This window comes from Mycteria americana, chromosome 2 (assembly GCF_035582795.1).
Source record: "Mycteria americana isolate JAX WOST 10 ecotype Jacksonville Zoo and Gardens chromosome 2, USCA_MyAme_1.0, whole genome shotgun sequence".
Taxonomy (NCBI): domain Eukaryota; kingdom Metazoa; phylum Chordata; class Aves; order Ciconiiformes; family Ciconiidae; genus Mycteria; species Mycteria americana.
Window position 1 is genome coordinate 172,506,070 of NC_134366.1, and position 23,765 is coordinate 172,529,834.

A 23,765-nucleotide genomic window follows, 5' to 3' on the forward strand; every position below is an offset into this window, starting at 1 on the left:
GACATCAAATGGTATGGAATATCGCTTTGGCCTGTTTGGGTCAGCTGTCCTGGCTGTGCCCCCTCCCAGCTTCTTGTGTATCTCCAGCCTTCTCAGTCGGTAGAGCACGAGAAGCTGAAAAGTTCTTGATTTAGTGTAAGCACTACTTAGCAACAACTAAAACATCAGCGTGTTATCAACGTTATTCTCATACCAAATCCAAAACGCAGCACTATACCGGCTACTAGGAAGAGAATTAACTCTATCCCAGCCAAAACCAGGAGGCAGGCATGAAACATGGAGTTGCTTCAAGGCTCTGTAGAGGTACAGACCATGTGGGGGCACATCTGACAGGTGATACAGGTAAACATCCCTATATGGTAGGTTTTGAGCAATCTGGGGCAAGCAAATTAGTGGGATCGTTATAAGGGAACAGACTGAAGCATCAGTGTTGCTGGCAGCAATGCATCAACAGGGGCGGACTGAGAGACTGGAATTGAGAGCGAAAATGAAAAGATATGGCTTAATGGGAGAGGGAAGGGGTGGAAGGAAAACAAGTGTTATGGAGGAGAAATTGCTTTGAAGTTGAAGAAATCAGTTCTGAGTGGGAAGCCCAGGCAGAGGCTTCTGAACAGAGCTGGTGTGAATGTGTTGCTGAGGACTGAGAAACAGAAAGTAGAAAGGGACTGCAAATTGGCTGTTTTTTGAGAGATTCAAGCAATTTGGGGAGGACTTCTTTTACTAACTGAAGATCACGGCACGGAATCATGAGGACTCTGGATGGCAGCAAAGTTTCCTTCTGCTGCTGAACAGGGGGATTACGGCTCAGTCGTGTAATTACATAGTCACTTCAGTAATGGCTTTTGCTTGGAGTCCTTACAGAGCTCCAAGCTCCTATTGCAGCTTTAATTCAGCTCCCATCACTTTCACAGGCAGAAACTGCCAGAAGAAAGAATAGCTTCATAATCCCCCGAATAAAACTTCCAAGTGCTAATTACCCAAAGAAGAAGCAAACTCAGCCACGCTCACACTGGCGACAGACACAGCTAAGCAACAGCACCATGAGGTTGATTGTATACGCTGCATCTTATATCGGTCCTGAATCTGCCTTACAAGCATCTAGCTTCTTCTTGTCCTAGGACATTAAATAGCTACGAAGCTGCATTTGCATCAAGATGTTCCAGCTGCCCCATTCCACCACGGTTTCGAGTGCAATCCCGTCGTATTGGGCTGCTAACTGTCTGTACACCGTAGTTTAAAAACTATTAGCTTTAAAACAGTTTAACGGCAGTGTAAGTCAGGATCTTAGGGCATACCCATAGGGAAGAGGAGAAGACAATCTTCAGTATCACAGTATTTATAAGTAGCAAGTACTTTAAGGGGATAGCATGCCAGGAAATTTCAAAGACTGAGAAGGTGATTTTTGAAACTCAAATTTTCTTTCGTTTTTAAAATACCAATGAGCTATTTGTGCAAAAGTTGAAGCTAGCCCTTTATTGGTGGTCCCCAGGCAATAAGATCTCTCTGCAAATGTCACAGATTTATGAGGCTTTTTTTCTTAAAGCTCCAGCCTTCAAAGTGCCCCTCTGTGTATCTCTGAAAGCCAAACCCAGGAATTGCTTCTTTACAGGAAAAAAACTCATTGTTCTTAGACTACACAAGTGGGTCACTGAACTGTTGCTTGCCTTTGCGATGCCAGTGAATCCAAATTAGCTTGACTTCCACAGAGGATATAGGGAAGGAAAGCAACCAGCATTAATCAGAGCAACACAAGCAGCTCTTCCAAAACAAATTAGCTTCAACAGTCAGCACACAGAGTCCTTCAGTCAGTGCATCCAAGCTGAACTTAGGCCAAACTTCGCGTCAAAAAGAGTAACTGGTTTAATATGTATCCGTGGAGTCTGTGTTTGTTTCTTTTTCTTCCTCTCAATCCATCTGCAGGAAGCTATGAACAAACTGAGCAAAGTAAAACTGCTGATCTCGTCACAGCCGGCCCCTCTGCGTGATGTTCAGCCCACCTAAGCTAATCTCAAAGGCAGGTACTGAGGTCATCAGGTGTCTAGATCTCCCCTTTTTTCTGATAAAGGGATAGGTGATATGCATGAGATTCATTTCCCCTTGAAATGTTTGCAATGTCATTGCTATCATCTGGACTCTATAGACAAAGGAGGGAACAGGCATCTCCAGAGAGGCAGTCATCAGACCTATGTTAGACATCTCCTGTGAGATAAGATAAGCCGTGTGCTGGAAGCAGTTCCTCCTCCTGGTCAGTGTGAAGGGAGTCCATACACCTAACTCAGACATACATGCCTCCACCACCCATGTTTGGTGCAATAAATCCCTAGCTTCCAGAGAGCAATTTGACCCATGTTAAAATTGGTGGTTTAAGATAGGTGGGATGAATAATTTTCTCTAGGGGCATGGACAGTGACATTTCAGGAGACAAGTCGGGGCCATTGGTATTAAATGGCAAGGGTCATCAGTTCTGCTTTAGGTCCAAAACATATGAGACCCTCAGAAAAGAAAGGCACTGAAGCTAGTCTACTGCAGGAGATTACTTCTGCTGGCTTCTCTCTGCCAGACTTGTTTGCCTCTCAGTTGTTTTTTAAACTTGAATTTTCTAGTGAAAAGTAGGACAACAAAGTAAAATTGTCAAGTTTCTGTGACCAGGAGGAGTTTCATATAGAAACAGGCCTCTGTTCCTCTACTCCTGGTATCAATATCCAACATTTATGCTTTCATCTGCATTTTGACTCTGCGTGTTCTTACAGATAATGCAGTGGCCCAGCTTAACTGTTACCTGTAGTAAAAATAATTTTAAGCACAAACAATTATTCTGTAAGGATAATAATTTAAAATGAGGGGGAAAAAAATCTGCTAATAATTAAAAAAAATATATATATATTTATTCCAAAGCTCTGACAGCTCCCACTAAACCTTTTATGCCTCTGGGATGTAATCCCTTTTTTGGTCATGATTAATTACAAGTTCATCTACCACATCCCCTATTGCAGCACAGATATAGCAAGTACCTCTCACCCAATATAAATCAAGCAGTGCTGGAATCAGAACATATACAATGATTTACAATGGCAGGGAAAAAATTACGGAAATAAAGTGAACATGACATGAGATAAACTTTTTCTACATCATGGATAGGCATAATGGGTATTGCTATTTTTCTATATGGTCCATAGAGTGTCTGTAATATCTGATCACCACAGAGTCCTTAGTGAGTTTACTTGGCGAAGCAGGGAAGTGTTACTGCGAGGGGGTGAAGTCTACAGCTGAGAAGAGGGACTACAGGCAATAACGTGGCTGCCAATTACGGTACCCAGCATGGACTCAGGGACTTCCTGTGGTATCTAAGATCAAGAGCGTAATGATAAATTGAGACCACCTACTTTCCTGAGCTGTCTGACCCTGCCTCTTATAATAACAGTGCCCAATCCTGTTGCTGAGACAAGCTGCCTCACGTCAAATGGAGACGTACAAGGGTTGTAATTTGGTATCTCGCCTCTGTATGGTGGCCAGCGAAGAGCTATACCTACCTCATGATGCAGCCTGCATGTATATATCCATTGAAAAGGGGGAAGATTTGCAGGCCTATGGGATAGGAGATGGCAGGGAACAGAGAGGAGGGAAGCAGAATCATTTGCACAGCCACCTACTGCACCCTTCCCTGGGCTGAGAGCAGGGGCTGGCTGCGGGCTGCACTGAGCCACCCCGCAGCCTTGTCCAGCCTGAAAGTTGGCCACCACTACCTTACTTACCATATTATTTCCCTCTTATGTTCTCTATTATTGTTTTATGGTTTTGGGGGGGGGACGTGGTTGGTTTTTTTTTTTTGTGGGTGAGTGACGAGTTTAGATGGGGGACATGAGAATTCACACAAAGTAATAAAACACTACTGTTAGCACATACATCTCAAGATGAAGGAGTACATTACGAAATTTAAAACGCAGACAAAGGAGCTCAACAGGAAGATATTTACATTTGTTTAAACATTTCTATCATTTCAGGGAACCTAAATGCCTTATTCTGTACTAAAGAAAAGCTATTTACTGATGTTTTGTTATGTTAATGTACAGGTTGAGACTGGTGCTCCAAGTTGAATTGTTGAAGTGACTGAATTGCATTATATGCAAACATTATGTTAAATAACCAGTCACTTAATCTTTAATCCTGACAGAAATCTGTTCATTAAGGTCTACAGTAGGTCTTAAGCTTGAATGTTTCAGCGATGTTGACATTTCTGATTTCTCAATTTATGTATACATTTGTCAATATACTAATAAGAATACTACAAACACACACATATTCATATACATATATACATATAAAGAGGGATAAGTAACAAATATATGTAAGCCAGTCTGCATTTACAGGACAATCACACTATACTAGAGGTCGTAGGTAACAGCCAAATACATTAATGAATTGGCACTTCAACAAAAGAAGGAAAACTACCCAGTAAGATTTAAAAAACAGACTGTGCTTTTGATCTCTGAGCAGCACAGAAGAGTGCAGAGAGAATTTAAAGTGTATAAAACTATGGCAGCTCCCTTGAAAGCAGTTCACCCACAAAGCCATCTGGCTGTTCATCCTCCCAAATCCATCCTAGATATTTCTCAAGCAGCCCAAATCACAGACACATCCTGGAAGGATGACCTATATCCCACTGCATTATCCATACGTATGCAACTGGTACCACCATCACTTGCTACAAAAGCCCTTGAGGGCTGTGTGCTCAGGACCATTCTTGTCACATTATGGGGACAATGTCCTTTTGGATATAAGATGAGCAGATAGCACAGCACATGACAGAGGAGGCATCATGTGCCATTTGACAAACCCCAGGCAGCAGGCCAGCAACTGAAGTCACAAAAACTTCACTCCATTTCCTGTCCATATCTCAGGGAACCTCATGAAAGAAGTGACAGAGAGCAAGCTGGGGTTGCACGCATTTGTCTAGCGATCCTCATCCAGTAGTGTACAGGATAGCTACCTGTCCTCTACAGGAGATCTGGATTGCACATTTTCTTTGGCAGCAGAATTTTTCTAAGTAATATTTGTCTATACAGGCTTGTTTCAAGGGCAAGGGAGTCTCTGAAGTGTTTTCCCATAAATAGCAGTCAGTACACATTTTTGCCCTTAGCAGCGGTTAACTTGCTAAAACTGGCTATATCTTCATCTCGATCAACATATTTGAGGAATAAAGGACCTCCTAACTGGGCAGGCTATTTCATCAGCTCCTGCTGGCTGAAGAAAGCAGATCTTTTACACTGTGCTGTGTTCATTTTCTGCCTGACTACTCTTTGACCTTCTTAGCCAAAATTGTCATTAACTCATTTGCAGCTTTGTGATCGGCTCTACTGTCAAGTATTAAATTTATTCTTGTCTCATTTTAGACTTCATGCAGTAAAAACGCAACAGGCTATTTTCAAGGCAAATGCAGAATTAAATGCAGGTGGACACACATTATCTTGAATATATATGGCTTTAAAAGCAAAACGTAGTGCAGACCACACAGTTTCTGCAATATCAAAGTTCTACTAAAGTTGTTCTTATTACCCACAATTAGTAAAGTACGTTTCACCAGAAAATGAGCTGTAGATAATTTTAAAATCACATTACTCCTTTTCAGTGGAGTAAAACGCCTGTAGCTCTTACTCTTTTGGTCTGGAGGTTTGCCACAGACCTTCAGAATTCATTGTGTCCAAGGACCAGGAAGGAGGCATTATGTACTCTCATGGACCTCAGCTATATTTTGTCATAACAAGACTCCAGATACATGAAACTCACTTTGGACTTCAACAAACCAATTTATGATCGAGGAAAAAAGGAAACTAACAGCTTTTGTTCTGTCAATCCAATGCAAGCAATAACAATTTTTTCTTTGTTCACTTCGCCCCCCCAACACCCTTCATCCCTAGAAAGTACTAACTATAACCATCGAACAGTTCTTTCTGGTCAAGCTATTTTCAAAAAGATTAATGTTTTGTGTGTGTGTGTGTGTGTGTGTGTTTTATTCTTGCTCCAATGAAGAAAACGAAAAAAAAAAGAACCAAAACCCCTGCCCTCAAATTGCCTTTAAAAAGTGCTGAACACCATTCCCATAGCCATTATTCACCAATCACATCATGTCTTTTGACAACTCAGTTGTTTTTGAAAAGCACTGTTGCCTGATTAGAGGGAAACACTCCAATAAGAAGCACATATACACTCAAATGATGCACTTTTTATGATGTCTTTCCAAGAACAACAGTAGCTAATTGTTGAGTTTCCTACTGGGAAATGTCTCTTTAATATGCAGAACTCTTAATGACTCCTCTAATGCAAATTGCCGATGCTACAGTAATTTAATCATATATGTAAGAAAAAAAGTTTAGCTCTTACTTAGAGTATGCTTTATCATCTTTCCAGGTAGCACAAATCCAACGCAGCCCATGTGCCATGTGGTTCACAGCCACCAAGTGATCTCTTTATTTTAAATACTATTACTGAATGTATCCGTAGGGTTTTTTAGTCCCACTTACTTGGCGCTGACTGGCTTTTGCCAACTGCTCATTGGCTGATTCTACATTAGAAGATGCAGTCTCGATGTTGGCTTCGATACTATCTGCAAATTAAGATAACAGAAGATAATTACAGGGTACAAACCGAAAACAAAGACTTTATACCAACAGCAATTCAGCAATTTACTCATGGGCATAAAGAGATGAGCAGCCTCTTGTTTGCAAGCTGTAGTATTACAGGGAAATAGGAATGCCACCCATTTTGATGAACACCTAACCCATCAGTCAGAGGCAGTATGACTGATAGCTCTCCATGTGTTCCTAGACAGGATGGAGGTTAGCAGCTCATCCCGTTCCCACTGAAACCAATGACAAGTCTGATAGGGAATTCAAAGGAAATCAGCTCAAGGCTGGTATATTTACTAGATTAGAGTTAAATTACAGAAGGGACATGGCAGATTGTATCAGAAATTATCTCATTATTAGAGCTCAGGGATAAGATTCATTTGAGTACATGTAGGTTATTGACCATCCCCAGGTTTCTGTACTTGATCAAGTCACCTGGGACACTATCACAGTCAACAGAGAGCAAGTCCAGACTGTGCAATTCATCCCACTCTACAGTAGCTGCCTGCCACTGATCAGATCAGACAAATCACAACCTAAACTCCTCGATCACCTTTGAAGCTGCAAGGCGGGGTCTGTACAGATGGCTCAGATTGAGACATGCTGCCAGTACCTAAAATTAAGGGAGAAGAATCTTACCCTATATTGCTAGGTCTGACATTGGGGGAAGCTGGAGGAACAATGATGAATCAAAATGAGACTAGAAAAGAAAGATTATCAGTTACACATTGCAGGTGGCAGCTCTCCACTTCCATCAGAGACAAGTATTAACTTTGACTCCAGAGCTGTGCTCAGAAAGCAAGACACCTATGGTATAAAACCTGCAAATAAGGGTTTGTGTTTCCAGCAGAAATCTTAGCAATCTTGACCAGCTTGTCTCGTAAGAGATGTGCGGCCAATAATTTCTGGCCACAATGGAAGAGTATGTGCACTTGGTCTGCTTCTGTGTGTTTTAGAGCAGATATTACACCATGGAGTATATGACAATGGTCAGGAGGAATTCAGCCACAGGTAGAAATTTGAGAATAAGGTTCTTAATACCTTCACTAATTATTTTTAACTAACCCTTAATAAAATTAATGGAAATTCTTTAACTGATGGTATTAGGAGTTGGATTAAGACATGCCACAGAAGATTTAAGTAATATATTCTTTTATTTTTGAAGGAAAGAATACTAATCAGATTGGCCACTTTTGTGATGGGTAAATAAATGAATGTTTGCAGATAAACTATGGAAAGTGGTTGTGTTCAGGTTTTGCCATTTTTAACTGAAACAGTGTTGCAAGTCTTTTAATGTAATTATGCATTTCTGATAACTGAACTTCAAAACAAAAGAGAAGAGCAAAGAAAGTGCAAACCAACAGAACCATGGAATAAACAAACTTCAGCTTAACACTTGGAAACCTGTTAAAAGCCTTGTATTACAGCTGGGAGAGATGGTTTTCCATTCCTTTTATTTTAGATTATGCATGCTGTAGTACACAAGAAAAAAACTACATGGCCGGCACTTTTATAGATTAATATACGATAATTTTATTAGCCATATCCAATGCTTCTTAAACCATGCTTATTAAGACTTTAACATTGTGGACCTTGGTTGGCATCACTGAACTCTGCCCAAATGCTTTCCTTGCATTCAGGACTCAGCAGGAAGAGATCAAAAGGCTTCTAAGGAACTCAACCTCTGTCTAGGAAGAAACACCAATTTTTTTTCTACAGACCCTTAGAAGAGCTGCATCCACACACATGCACACATCAGTGTGACAGCCTTGAAGAGTTTACTTCCAGTATTGCATTGAGCTGAAGGCATTTCTGGGAAAGTGTTAGATTTTTCTTTTCAATACCAGTAGAAATACCAGTTGTGGCTGGAAATACCAGTTGTGAAATACCAGAAATACCAGTTGTGGCTGGAAAGCTGCCTGGCAGAAAAGGACCTGGGGGTGTTGGTTGACAGCCGCCTGAATATGAGCCAGCAGTGTGCCCAGGTGGCCAAGAAAGCCAATGGCATCCTGGCTTGTATCAGAAATAGTGTGGCCAGCAGGACTAGGGAAGTGATCGTGCCCCTGTACTCGGCACTGGTGAGGCCGCACCTCGAATACTGTGTTCAGTTTTGGGGCCCTCACTACAAGAGAGACATTGAGGTGCTGGAGCGTGTCCAGAGAAGGGCAACGAAGCTGGTGAAGGGTCTGGAGCAGAAGTCTGATGAGGAGCGGCTGAGGGAACTGGGGTTGTTCAGCCTGGAGAAAAGGAGGCTGAGGGGAGACCTTATCGCTCTCTTCAACTACCTGAAAGGAGGTTGTAGAGAGGTGGGGGTCGGTCTCTTCTCCCAGGTAACAAGTGATAGGACAAGAGGAAATGGCCTCAAGTTGCGCCAGGGGAGGTTTAGACTGGATATTAGGAAATTTTTCTTCACTGAAAGTGTTATCAAGCATTGGAACAGGCTGCCCAGGGAAGTGGTTGAGTCGCCATCCCTGGAGGTATTTAAAAGCCGTTTGGATGAGGTGCTTAGGGACATGGTATAGTGGTGGTCTTGGTAGTGTTAGGTTTATGGTTGGTCTTGATGATCCTAAAGGTCTTTTCCAACCTATACGATTCTGTGATTCTGTGATTCTGTGAAAAAAATGGTGCTGAATTACCAAAAATGATGAACAGAAACATGAATGGCACAACAGCACACTGCAGTTAGCAGCATTTTTGCCATGTGAGTGGATCTACCCAGGGTCTACCTCAAACAGGTGTGCCCGAGAAACAAGGTGTTTCTTGTGAGTGAAACGTGGTAGATAGATTTCAACTTGTCACTTGATAATAATGAGGTTCTAGGTGAGTTTACAAGGAAAACCCTACTACCACCTCTCCACAAGTGCTATCACTGTCAATTGGTATCACACTTCTGTTTATAAAGAATAGATGTCCCAACTCCAGGACTGGCCCTGATGTCTTTCCAGCCAGAAACTGAGGCTGACCCACAAATCTGTAATTAGTCATTCTACGTATTTTAAAGGAGTACCAGTAGAGGGACATTTTATGTTTTCTGGTTAGAATTGAGAAATAGCTGAAAAGTGGTAGATTTACGGGCTAGATTGGCTCTGTAGAACAGGGTAGTGCTTGCTTTCTCTGTTTGCATGTTAGGACAGTGCTGCGTAATTGGTAACTACAAGCCCCGATCCAATTTCCAGCACTCTGTGTATGAGCCTCTCTGCATATGGAAACAACAAGGCACAAGGTAGAGAAACCAAAAGAGTTAGTACGTCATTAACACAAACAGGATGCATCAGGCAGCATAACTTGTCACTCACCCAAGGTGACAAATTCTTAGTTGCCTAGTTGTTGACAAGTATTTACTTCTATGGTTAAGCATGACTACATGATGCATAGTTAACCACCTTGGTTTTGCCTAAAAAAAATTTTATACGTTCTGTGGAAGTCCATAAGAACTAGCCACAGGGACAACACCAGTTTGCATCAATTGAAATTTAGCTCCAGACCACTCAAAGCTCCAATATGCCATAGCATTCCTACAACCAAGCTGTGACACATGTTAGGATGGGAAGAAAAGAAGAAAACATCAGGTAAAAAACTGAACCAAAACTAAGAATATATCCTGCTGGGACACCTGTTAATTTTAGAAGCACAAAGTCTGACCACGTTTTTGGGTTACAAAATGCAACTTTATGTAGGAAATCACCTCCATGTATTAAGCTACTTTGTGATGGATTTGGAAGGAATGGGGGGATTTGGGAAATTTGGAAGGGGTGGAGGGAGTGTGCTAAACACCTTGACAATCACCTAATCAAAGTAACAGAACTTGGTTATGTATCTTATGTTTCTCAGGATCTTAGTGCAGACAACCCTTCACTACTCAATGCCTCTTAAAGGCTGATTGTCCTCAGAAAATTAATCATTTAGACATCGAAGAGCTACAGACGAGAAATTTAGGAAACATATCCTACTAAAACAAGAGTAATCTCTCTGTGCTCCTCTTGGGGCAGGAGGAAATCACAGCAGGAGCTTAATTTAGCTTCCTTAAATGGCCCTCCAGAGGAAGCTAGCACTTTCCGCTGCCTGCAGGGGGGCCTAAGGAGATTTGCCTTCGTTAGCTAAAATTAAACACTGTGAACGCCCCCTTAGCACTGCATGGAATGGGCTAATCATATGTTATGCACCGTGTTTTGCAAACACCGTCTACGTTTTTCCCAGCACAGGCTTTCACAAGTAGCATGGACCTGTGCTATATGTCCTATACGAGTTGATGTGATGTTACAGGAGGAGGCTGGACCCTGGTGGCACTGTTCCTGCTCACTTGTTCTCCTAACAGGGGAATACCAGCCTTGGAATAAGCAAACCTCCCATTTAAACATTTTTTTGTAGCAACTTGTAATCCTGAGACACAGGGGAAAAACTAAAACAAACAAAACCCCACCAAAACAGCTTTAAAACTCTATAAAAATAAGGCATTAAATATGTAACACAATTTAACTAGATATTTCTCCTGATTAACACAGGAAAGCAAGGAAGGAAAGAGAATTTGGGTCAAATCACAAGGAAGTAAGTAATAAGTCAATGATGTTAATAAGTCGATGATGAATGTGTCATTCACAGCTATTTCAGTGCATCTTTGCTGGATGCTAGTGATGGTTCACAGCTTCACCTTGCTCACTTTCAGGCTCCTTGCCAAGGTACCTTGCTTGGGGATGGAAAGGCAAGTATTTCCAGAGCGGCAGTAGGATCCTAGGTAGACTGAAAAAAACTGCTGGAGGGGGTCTGCCTTTTCCTTTCTCCTTTGGCTTTGGTATGAAGGGACAGTGACTCTGTTCCCAAATAAGTGAGATAACCCAGCCCTGGGTCTGTGATTTTCCAAGGAGCCTGAATCCCACAACAATTTTCTGTCCTCAGTCTGTGATGACAAATTTATGGTACAGTTTGAAAACAAACAAAAACCTTAAGGTGATGTTATCGCCATTTTATTAAACTGAGGGAGAGGGCTGCCCCAAAGCAGATGGTGGTTGCAAACAAATGCACCAAGGAATTAGGAAAAGATTTCTAATTTTCCAGCTAAAGCACATCCTTTCAATAGGAGTAGTGAAGGTGGCAGAGCTAAACAGCTTTTAGATGTACTTTGATATGATTTAATAACACACTTGTCACACAGAGACAGAAATCATGATGACCCCAAGAGGTGTCTGTCAACCCTATCTATTTACGTGTCTTCTGAGATCAAGCCCTGCTAATGACCAGCAGCAATCTTATATGTGAAATCACTTGAGTGACAGTGGTTGGAGTGGGGTTTTTGTCCTAACGTATCAAGGAATCACCTGTATGACCTGAGTCTTTATAGCGGCAACAATGGACTGGTTTCACAAGGCAGCATTTTCAGTAAAACCCCTTGAAAGACAGGAAAGTGAGCTTGTGAATGAGAATTTTAAAATGCTTCCACTTGGCAGTTACCAAAATGGGCCCCTTTAGGTTTCACAGTATGCTTTTATTTTTAGCACTTCAATAAGCTTAACCCTCTTTTATCACTATAACTTCTGACTAAAAATAATTAATACAACACACTGAGAAGCACAAAAAAAAAAAAAAAAGGAGTATTTTGGTAATGTATAAAGGTTTATTTCCTAATTAAAAGCCAAATTTTGGGTTAAATTGCTTTCAGCATAAAAAAGAATTTTGCCCATTCTAATTGTACTTGGAGAGTTTTAAGTGAGTCTCATTCCACAAACAAAAGACCCTCAAGCTCTCTATAGGCACAACGGTGGATGTTAAGGGGAAGGAAAACTATGGCAGTTCTTCTGGAGTGAAGTTTAAAATGGCTTAAGGTTGGTCATTTGCAAACTTCAATGTAAACATCAAGTTATAAATTCCGCACACGAGAGGATTGACAAAATAATCTTGCCCGTATGCTAAACTAAGGCTAAACGGGTCACATTGGCTTAGATTGGTGCAATGAAATACAATTTGCAGGTCCATGAGTCATCAGGAGTCAGGGTTATTGCTTCCAACAAAAGGCAGATAGCACCTAGCTTTCTATTTGATTTTAGCAGAGCTCTAATTCTTCCACACAGTAACACACCATGACACTCAGAGGTAAGGACTGAGGCACTGAACAGCCACTCACCCTAATTTACCAGGCAGGCCTGGAAAGACTATTTAAACTACCCTAAAATATCATAACCAGCTCTTCCTGCTGGTTTTCTTCGTCCAACAGCCCAAAGCCCTAGTCCGTGTGAATAAAAGTTGCTATAAGGCAATGGCCGAAATTGCCAGCATAAATTTACAACACTTCAGCTCCTGAGTGATTTACACTGTCCTTGAAATGTATCTTGGAAATGTCAAGTATCTGCTACATATGTATGCGCTGAAAAATGGTATCACCCTGCCAGAGGTTTACCATGCCTGCCAGGATACATCTTCCAGGGATTTAAAATTCAAACGTTGTCCTACGTACATCTATTTGAAAATAACACATCCTACCAGAGAATAAGGTACCTCATATCATCTGCTCTGTGCTAAATGGCAGACTGCAGAAATATTACCACTTTAGCAGATGCAAAGCAATTTACTATTCTTTCTTACAGAGACAAGTGGACTCAAATTACTGATATTTACCACAGGAGAACAGTCAGCATATGAAGAGTTTCCTGAGGGTGCATGGTATGGTCTCTGCCCTCATTGCCTGGTCTACGCTTTCAGCTATCTATCTGGGGTATCCACAGTTCCCATATGATTCTCTCATATGGCTCTGGGTAATCCAAGGCTCTAGTTTTAATCCCACAAAATTTGCACATGGGACAATATTGCATCATGGCAATAGACCCGATTCACTTCTTTTTTTTTCTCCATTTCCTTCTTTTTCTGATCAAAAAAGGTATTTCAACAAGATATTTTTGTGCAGAAATTTATGGTCATGTCAGATTTTCTTTGTTCCAAAATAATCTCTGAAAGTAATTTAAAGAGCAAAACAGCACTCAATCTAGCTTTGACTGGTAAATTCCAGCTATTTGTCTGTAGCATGCTCTTTCTTTTTCCTTGTGATGTAAACTCAACACTTCTTTTTAATTCTATAAGACATCCAAGTTAAAGAAAATAGTATTTCAAACTGCAATACAATGTTTCTTTCAAATGACAAAAAAGAAAGAAAAGATCAAAATAATTATATTTGTTTTTCCAAATGCAGCTCACGAATTGCCACAGTTTGGATAAATACCTTAATTTCACTTGCATGCAGCATTTTTCAGAAGTCCACTTTTGTCCACAATTAACAAAACACCTTCCATCACGCAGCTGAATGCATAAACTATCAAGTCCTATAGCTCAGTCAACTGATGAAAGAAGTGTCAATCTGAGTTTGTCACAGGAATAAATGAGGATGATGGGGGTGTTGATTCATAGAAATAAATATACTTTATTTCTGATTACTGTGTTGGAAAGATCATATATTTTACCTACAAAGTAAAGTCACTGATATTTACAACTTGCTTGACCTCTTTTGCTTTACAAGGCTTGTTTGATTTATTTAACCTACTCAAGCCATGGCCTCCCAAACAATGTCTGTCTATGGCAGAGTATAACACCTCCCAACAGAAATAAACCAACCACCTGGGCAGCTTCTGCCTTTATGACATTTACTGCTCAATTGCAGCATTACTAGAAATTGAGAGCACAGCAGTTTCAACTTCCCAAAAATGACTTTGGATAAATTGGTGTGAGAAGAATCCTACTGGTGGCAATAAACCTTATAAAAGGAAGAGCCTTGTTTCTTGTACAAAATTAGCTGGCTCATTAACTGCAAGTGTACCAGCCCATTCACATTATGAGGGTCAAACACAGAACAGCAGACAAATCTTTAGGCGTTAGTACATTTGCAAGTGTAGAGTCACCCATTATTCTTTTCCTTATAAACCAGCACATGCTGCCTTACCGGTACTGTCAGCACTAGACCTAAATGTAAAAGTCCACATACAACAAGGGAAGACACAAAAACTTACACTCACAGACAGCAGAAACAGGAAAGAAGCACAAAAGCTCATTCATTTTTTGTGCTGCCTATTATCTCAAGTAAAATGAGTTGGTCGGAGATCATGAGAGCCCACACCTGACTCCAACAATTCAGTTGTAGCAGTGGTCATCAGCCTGTGCCTAACATGAAACCGAGCACCTTACAGACTCTTCAGTGCTGTCCAAAGCCAAGGACATGTGAAAAGTGATCGTGGAGGTCACCGCTGCTGCAGTCCAGGGAGAGCAAGGCCAGTGGTATACAAAACACTGTGACCTTAAAATTGTTGCTTACAAGGCAATTAAGGGCAGCAATACTATGCAATTTCAGCAGCTGGGGTGGTTTACAATAAAGCTTCATTAGACTTAGATAAAAGAACAACAAACTGATGACACAGTCTCTACCTACGATGAACAAAGAAATTGGAGAATTCTTGGGAAGCGAACGGGAAGTGGCATAGATTATCACTGATTCAGAAATACCCCAGTGTACCCTTCCTGCACGGGCTGTGTTCTGTACTGACGTGTAACTCTGTGTCTCAACAAGTGGCTGAAAGCAAGAGAACCAAGAGAAGATTTCCCAATTCATCAGGAACCAATAAGAACATAAATGTACCCATTCACATAATAGCCTCCTCTGAGATCACTTAGGAAACTTAATCAAATGAGAGACTTTGCAGACCACATTCAACTGAATGTAGATATTAAAGCTATTACATTGAGGTATTCAGGGACCACTCTCGAGATGTGTTCATTTTCTTCAGATGTCCCAACCGAGACACATAACTCAGGAGAGTTTAGTTAAGGATCTAGTTGAATGATTCCCCAGCTCGGTTTGCACTAGCGTATCTGACAACAGACTCTTGGCTGTGCTATTCAGGCAGTCAGACTGGAGGAGGACATGTGTGGAAGGGTGCTACTGGACCCTCTTGATTTTTGACAGTTTCTGTGTGTTAAACCAGCCTTCAGGTCAGAAAGGCAACAGTGACAAAATAGGCAACAAAACTGAGCTGATTTCACAGGTGAAAAAACCCCAATAAAAAAATCGCATACCTAAAAAAACCTCCCCACGTTCAAAAGCTTCTAAAATAAGCAATACATTTACATTCGTGCAAATATAGCTTACTTTGAAGGAGGTTTATTATTATTATCGTTAGGCAATAAGTGACAATGTGGTATGTCAGTGAACACCAGCATTACTCAAGGACTGAATACATTGACACCATCAGGAAGTTCTGCCAAGACTGAAGGAAAGCACCAGCTGCCATGTCTATATTTATCTTGGCAGGTCTGTGGGCTCTAGCCTGACGGATACCATGTAGTGATGTTTGTAAAGTGAGGGAGCATCCACTTTAGATCATGTTATGAAATTTCTTCACCCTGTTATTTTCAAATATAAAATGCCCAGACTTCAAGAGCGAAGTGAAAGGGTAGTGCCACCAAGGTCTAAGCCTGGATAAGTAATGGAAGAAAAAGAAAGTCTTAGGAAGTCTTTTGCTTGACGCAGTGGGGTCTTCTTTCAGCAAGTGGGATTTGCTGTGCAAACATAGATTTGTATACATGTGGTCTGGACAAAGAGGTACAAGACTGGTAAATTAGTTGTTGTGTCTCTGCTGCTGTAATCTTAAAATAGGTGGCTGGTATGTGAACTTGGAATTTCTTCCTATTTTAGGGAGTTGGGGAGGTTACAGATACACTGGCAAAAGGCTGGTTCTAAAACTGTCCAACAGAGGAAGAAATGTGACTCTTAAAAGTGTAAAATGTTTTCAGAACAATGTGGGTCTTTTCTTGTGGCTTTGAGAAATGTGATGGAGCTGCAATAGCGATATAAATGATGAAAGTTGAATTAGAGCGGTTTAGATAAGGGATGTAGATCTTGCATGTTATTTTGGCATAACTAGTAAGGTTACATACACAGGTACGATGGAAAAACAGCTCTTCTAAAACAAAAACAGAACAGCATTTTCTTTTGCCATGGGCAAAAAAAAAAATAATAACTGTATTATTCAAGTCATCTTTATTCTCTGTTACAAGACAAACAGAAACCTACAGAGGTGGACAAATATGCACCTGCCTTCATCAGGTACTAATACAAATACTGGCAGCTGTGTTGTTGACACTTTCTTCAGAGGAACTGGGGATTTAAGGATTCTCTTCTCCCTAACACCAGTTATAAAACTGATTTCATGGAACTATGTCTATTTATCCCAGTACGGCCAATGAAAGAACAAGCTTGCACGTGTAAAATAGTGATCACAGAATCACAGAATCACAGAATCATATAGGTTGGAAAAGACCTTTAAGATCATCGAGTCCAACCATAAACCTAACACTGCCAAAAACCACCACTACACCATATCCCTAAGTACCTCATCCAAACGTCCTTTAAATACCTCCAGGGATGGCGACTCAACCACTTCCCTGGGCAGCCTGTTCCAATGCTTGATAACCCTCTCGGTGAAGAAAAATTTCCTAATATCCAGTCTAAACCTCCCCTGGCGCAACTTGAGGCCATTTCCTCTTGTCCTATCACTTGTTACCTGGGAGAAGAGACCGACCCCCACCTCTCTACAACCTCCTTTCAGGTAGTTGTAGAGAGCGATGAGGTCTCCCCTCAGCAATGTTGAGGGGTGTTCAGTATGTTCAATGTTGAATATGTTCAATGTTGAGGGGTGTTCAGTATGTTCAATGTTGAGGGGTGCTCAGTGATGTTCAGTATGAAACACTGTGAATGTTTCAAGCTGTTGAGGCACTCGTAATTCAGTTGATTTACCACCTATGAGCATGGAAAGGAGTGACTGTTGCTCTAGCAATCACCCCCAATGTAATTTACTTCTCACAGTCCCAAGTCCTTAATCCTTGCCTTGGATGCTTTGGCTAAAGAACCCTTCTGCTACCATGAGAGTAAAGCCTAGCAGTGGAGATGGCCCACTTCTAGCCATCTTGAGATCTTGCCATTTGTACATCAGATTCCCAAAGTTATCACCAGAACCTCCATGTTCTGGTGATAGTTATAGATAGTCTTCTGCAAAGTTATCATGCAATCCAGAACCTCCTGGACTATTTATGCCCTGCTGTGCTGTCCCTCCAACAGATATTGAGGTGGTTGAAGTCCTCCATGAGGACCAGAGCCTGGAAACACAAGGCTGTTCCTATCTGTCTGCAGATGGCCTCATCCACTTTGCCTGTCCTCTTTTTAATTCTAACCTATAAACTGTCCATCAGCTCCTCATCCATCCCCAAGCAGAGCCGCATGTCCTCCAGCTGCTCTCTTTCTTACATAAAGGGCAGGTCTTCCTCCTCATCTTCCTATTCTGTCCTTCCTGAAGAGCTGGTATCCCTCCAATGCAACGCTAGTCATGGGAGCCAACCTACTACATCTCCATGATCCCAACAAAACCATAGCCCTGCAACTGCACGCAGATCTCTTATGTGTTTACTCCCCATTCTGCGTGCATTAGCGTACAGGGACTTTAGAGATGCAGCACAGCATGTTGAGTTCCTGGAGAGGGTTTGGGGTATTTGTCCACAATGGTGCCTTGTAGGCACCTCGCTGCCTACATACAAGTGCTAGAGGTGACCGTGCCCAGGCCGCGCTGTGATGACTTTGTGAACCCTTCCTGCCACACCACTTTATTCAGCAGTCCTGGCCATTGCCCCCTCACAGGACTGCTGGTTGCCCCGTCCCTCCCCCATAATTCCTAGTTTAAAGCCCTCCTTATGAGGTCAGCCATCCTACTGGCAAGAATAGTTTTGCCCCGCCTAGCGAGGTGGATCCCATCTCTCCAAAACAGATGCAAACAGGGTCCCGTGGTTATAGAACCCAAAACCATATATCGCCAACATAATTTCCACAGCCAATTTTTGATTTCTCCTATTAGTGCCCTCCTCCTCGCACTCTTTCTCCTCACCGGCACCCTGTGTGATGAAGCTGCATAGGGTTGCTTTTGCCAAGAGCTCTTGTAAGACTGTGTTGAAAAGCCTCTTTCTGATTATTCAAAGGTAACCTAGGCCACTAGCTTGTTTTGGCTTGGAGGGCTTGGACTCAGTGATACTGTAATGCTTAGTTAAATATTCATATCAAAGAGATGCCATGTCTAGGAACACAGGCATGGGGCTTATTTGCAGAACACAAAAAATAACAGAGATATGCTGTCCTGAGTCTACATTTCCCTTCATCTATTTCCTCCTTGCATGACAGAAATTGCTCTCTACCCTAAGGAGTGTTATGGATGTGTTCATTAAGGAACTGGGCTGCATGCTAGAAAAACTACTTTTAGGTTTTTGTAAGAAGTATGGGTTACTCTGCTTGTGCCATGCATAGACCAGACAAGCTCTTCCCATTAATTCTCTCCAGCTCAGGCAAACCAGAGAGTGGTTTGCTCTACAGCCCTGGGAGCATTTTGCAGAGCGGTGCATCTCACATTCCCTGGTTATGTATTTTCCCTGTGTTTTCTAAACAAGCACACACAGAGTTTTCATTTCATGCATGTAAGAGGAATGCATTAAAAAAATACAACAAGTGCAAGAGAACTGTCTGTTATCATGATTGCTTTTGAATTGTCAGTTGTGGGGGTTTTGACTCCCTTTACCTCCTGATTCATAATCTCACTTACTTCTGTGAAATATGAATGTCAAAAGATAAGCAGTGGGACCTTTCAGCGATTGGTTGGGAAGATACCTTGACTGGCTGCCAGGCTGAAAAGATACTCCTAAAGAAACTATTAAAAATCTGCTGCAGTGAAACAGGAAGAAAAAAGAACATGTCAGATATAAAAGCAACAAAAACCTTAGGTTGGTTCAAAGACAAAGCATCCTACTTTGTCTAACTGTTTCTCACAGGCAGGCTAATACTGGGGTCGCTTCTATGCATGGGCAACATCTTAAAATAATAAATACTGCCTTAAGAAAAGGAGTTACAAGGATCTTGGAGCTAGCTGATGTATGTTGTCATGTTCCTCAAGGCATTAACATCTGATGTACTTTTAGAAGATGAATCAGGCTCCAAAGTTATCCATGTACAAAAATGAGCTTCCAAACAAGCATTAATAAAATAAATAAAATAAAATAAAATAAAATAAAATAAAATAAAATAAAATAAAATAAAATAAAATATAAAAAGAAATAATAAAAAGTTGGGTTTAGGTATCATCTTGATTTTTTTCTGCACCTGTGAACCTGAGTGGTGTTTCTCAGTGGGATGCAGCTAGCTCATTTCAGTGTGAAAGGAGATACTTTATGCTAATGGAAACTTGCAAAGGTACGAGCTTGGTAAAGAAATCCAGAGTGATAATAAACAGCAGAGAAGAGTTTCTTCTTTTATGATCTACATATGGTTGTCTTAGGACTTGATCCAACTCCCAGGAGCTCCAGTGAGCGCTGCAGGTTAGAAATATCTCCACAAATCTTGTTTCTCTGGAGTTTAGGTCCCTCAATGTGGCTTTAGGACAGTTAGGTCTCAAATCTGGAAGTAGCCAGTTGCTTCTGAAGCACTGCACAGCATTATCACACATACACAAAATGAGAGATACAGAAAAAAATCTGATTGTTCTTAGCTGCATCAGAAGACAGCAGTGACAAAGACAAGGTCAGAGCAAATTTAAAAGGAGCAGATCTACTGTGTCTGTCCTGGTTTCAGCTGAGATAGAGTTAATTTTCTTTATAGTGGCTGGTATGGGGCTATGTTTTGGATTTGTGCTGAAAACAGCGTTGATAATACAGGGATGTTTTAGTTGTTGCTGCACTGGTCAAGGACTTTTCAGCTTCCCGTGCTCTGCCAGGTGCAGAAGAAGCTGGGAGGGGACACAGCCAGGACAGTTGATCCAAACTGCCCAAAGGGCTATTCCATACCACATGACATCATGCTCAGTATATAAAGCTGGGGAAGAAGAAGGAAGGGGGGACATTTGGAGTGATGGCGTTTGGCTTCCCAAGTAACCATTACGCGTGCTGGAGCCCTGCTTTCCTGGAGATGGCTGAACACCTGCCTGACCATGGGAAGGAGTGAAGGAATTCCTTGCTTTGCTTCGCTTGTGTGCGCGGCTTTTGCTTTACCTATTAAACTGTTTTTATCTCAACCCTCGAGTTTTCTCACTTTTGCTCTTCCGATTCTCTCCCCCATCCCACTGAGGGGGAGTGAGCGAGCGGCTGCGTGGGGCTTAGTTGCTGGCTGGGGCTAAACCACGACAGTCCCTTATCCCTTTATTCACAAAAAGTGGTGGCTGTCAGTGATGGGCTGCTCTTGAAGATAATACTAGGGGTTACTTCTATCTTTTTTCCCAAGTTTTCTCCACCGCGCTCCTAGCCACTGGTAGTTGGAGAGCAAGAGGAGGTCAACTAATGGGCAGAAGCTTCAGACTATGTGTGTGAGCACATCATGCTGTTAGGCTACTTTAAATTTAATCAGACACACCCTGCAATGTGAAGGAAAATTCCATTTAGGAGAAGCAAGCTGCTTAATTTTCTCCACCACCACCAATAATCATAACAATTATTGCTACTACTATTTTTTTTTTTTTAATTACAGTTCCAGGTAAAAAGGAAGAATTGGATCCCTTTTGAGTTAGTGTTATATATTCTCCAGCTTCCTTTTTACAGTCAAAAGGGAATGGATTAATTTCACTGAAAATTCTATTTTATGCCAAATATACCAGCTAACTATCCTTAATATAAAGAAAGAACCCTATTGCACAGGGCAGCTTGTCAGATCAAAATATCACTGGATGTACAAAATGCCCAAAACACAGGGAAAACAATCACAGCATCAACAAACAGCTGCTCATAAGGCAACACACAACATCATATTGGAATAGTGCAGGAGGGTAATAAAGCCCATACTTTAACAGTGGTACCTACCTATTGTGTCTCCTTGCTCATGCACCATGGAGGCCAGGTCTTTAATGATCTGGTTCACATCTAACATGTCACTCTGAAAAGACAGAAAGTCTAACGTTAATGAAATATGGGTAATATCCAAGCATAAAAGGCATATTCCACAGTCAATCTTTGCAAAGAAAAAAACAAAACCAGAAAACCTCGTCTGTGTAGAATTAAAAGAAAAAGTTATAATACTCCCATAGTAAATCAAAAATCCCCTTAAACAAAGCCATGGTTTGCTGGATCTAAGTCAGCCAGTTGACTAAAGCTTTTATAAGAAACAAATAGAATGATCAGATTATACAGTTGCTTTTCAGAATTGTGGAGGACTAAGAGAGAAAAAAACAACAATAAAAACAAGAGCAGCAACCCCTTTTCTTTTTAAAAAAATTATATTTGATGCAGGCCATTCATCCCAGAGTGCAGATTCTTACATAGAAAAAAGCCATCTTTCAGCATAGCATCCATCTGATAAAATAGCATTCATAAACTGATGGAGATATGATCAAAAACTCCCTGAATTTGAAATCTCATTAGTAAGGCAATAAGGAAAGACCTGTTTGATGAATTGATTCATTTATACATTTTCAAGTGTAAAAAAAAAAAAAAAAAAAGTAACTGGATTCAGCACTGAAATTTTCTTAGTTAAAACACAGCAAATTGCCAGTAAGTTTGTTTCCCTCATCTCTGAACACTTACCATATACAAGAGCAAATGTGAGCATATGTTGACTTCATATGACACTGGCTCTTATAAAAAGAATTAATCTAGCAATAATAGGCATAATAATATAGATACTGCTGAATGCACTACCAGTAACATTAGCAGAGCAGAAAAAAAGACACTCAAATAGGATGCATTTAAAGCTTTACAAATCCCAGAATCACAAAAACATTGAGGTTGGCAGGAACCTCTGGAAATCATTTGGTCCAACACCCCTGCTCAAAGCAGTCAGTTAAAGAAGGTTGCTCAGGGCCATGTCTGCTTTTGAATATCTCCACGGTTGGAGACTCCACAGACTGTCTGACCAACAGTACGTCCATGTACCCTTATACTGGGGAACCCAGCACTGGATGCTTTCCGAAGTGTTGAAAACAATTCCTAAGAATCTGCTTCTCCTGAGGCTAATCGTACAGTAATTCATTTATCTGCTTGGGTCCTGTTGCAACTCTAGTCCATCATACCAAAAGGTCCGATTGCTTCCACCCGACTTTTAAAGACCTCAGGCTCCCTACTGGCAAATTTAGAAAATGGTACAAAATGAATCCATGCCCTTCTACTCAAGTTTTTTATGAGAATATACGTGGCATAACATTTAATCATATAATGCAATTGCATCGCATTAATTTGCAATGAAGCCTGGGAGTCCCATTGTGAATTCTAGAATATACCAGATTGTTGAATAACTGAAGAAGTAGGAGAAACAAAAGGTTTACAAAGCTGTGAGAAATCATAATAAAACAAAAAACAAAACCCCCAACCAAAGACTGAGTAATGTATCACAAAATATGCTTCATTCATTCACTTGTCAAGCATAATGAAGCTTTAATTATGTATGGTATTATTCATAACTTGTAAATACTGCAGAATATTTTGTAAAAGCAATGAAGTTTAAGTAACTTGAGATTGCACTTGAGCACTGTGGTAGTAAATCATTTGCAGGAAATGAGGATAAATTAGTTGTGATTTTTTTGGGTGGGGAGTTTTTTGGGTTTTTTTGGGTAAAAATCTTTGAAAGGAGAAAGCTAAAGTTTAGCAAAATGTGAAGAATTGAGAATTAACTTTAATGTGTTGTTCTGCTCTCATTTAACTGCTTAGTAAAAGATGATTAAGGAAAAATTAAACAAACAAATAATAATACTAAAAAAGCCCAGAATGCTTATTTGTCTCTCTGGGCTAAATTGCCACTGACATCAGTCTTCAGTTTCTGTTACTTGCAACATAAACAAAATTCTTTCTACCCTTCTGACTTTCTACCCTTCAGACTTTCAGTCAGTCTGTTTTATTTTGTTCAGCTTCTTTTACAGCACTTTAAGTGAACGCAGCTTAAAACTCATGAATGTGTTTTTGCATGTACATTTGTGTAGATAGAGGTTATTGCGATATATTGAATTATATATGCCCCCCGCCCCCCCCCCCAAGTATTTCCATTGGAATAAAACAAGCAGGCAATTTGGCCTAAGAAAGGTCATATGATATTTTGACTCCTCATAGGGTCTTCCTCAGCTAATTTAACCACAGGGAGTTGGGCTGTCTGCCTCCTCATCCCTGGAT

At 40.9% G+C, this 23,765-nt stretch overlaps 1 protein-coding gene across 6 annotated transcripts in view; it reads right to left on the bottom strand.

Annotated features, from left to right (window-relative positions):
- TSNARE1 (t-SNARE domain containing 1) overlaps positions 1 to 23,765 on the bottom strand; it is a 515,811-nt gene that overhangs the window by 185,325 nt on the left and 306,721 nt on the right. For 4 of the 6 annotated variants that reach the window (XM_075495358.1, XM_075495360.1, XM_075495356.1 and 1 more), the window contains exons 9-10: positions 21,471 to 21,543; positions 6,519 to 6,601 (exon numbers count right to left, since the gene is read on the bottom strand). In XM_075495358.1, coding sequence (XP_075351473.1) covers positions 6,519 to 6,601; positions 21,471 to 21,543 — 156 coding nt within the window. Of the gene's footprint in view, positions 1 to 6,518; positions 6,602 to 19,287; positions 19,351 to 21,470; positions 21,544 to 23,765 lie in introns of those variants that run through there. The other 2 variants (XM_075495361.1, XM_075495359.1) reach the window with 2 other exon arrangements.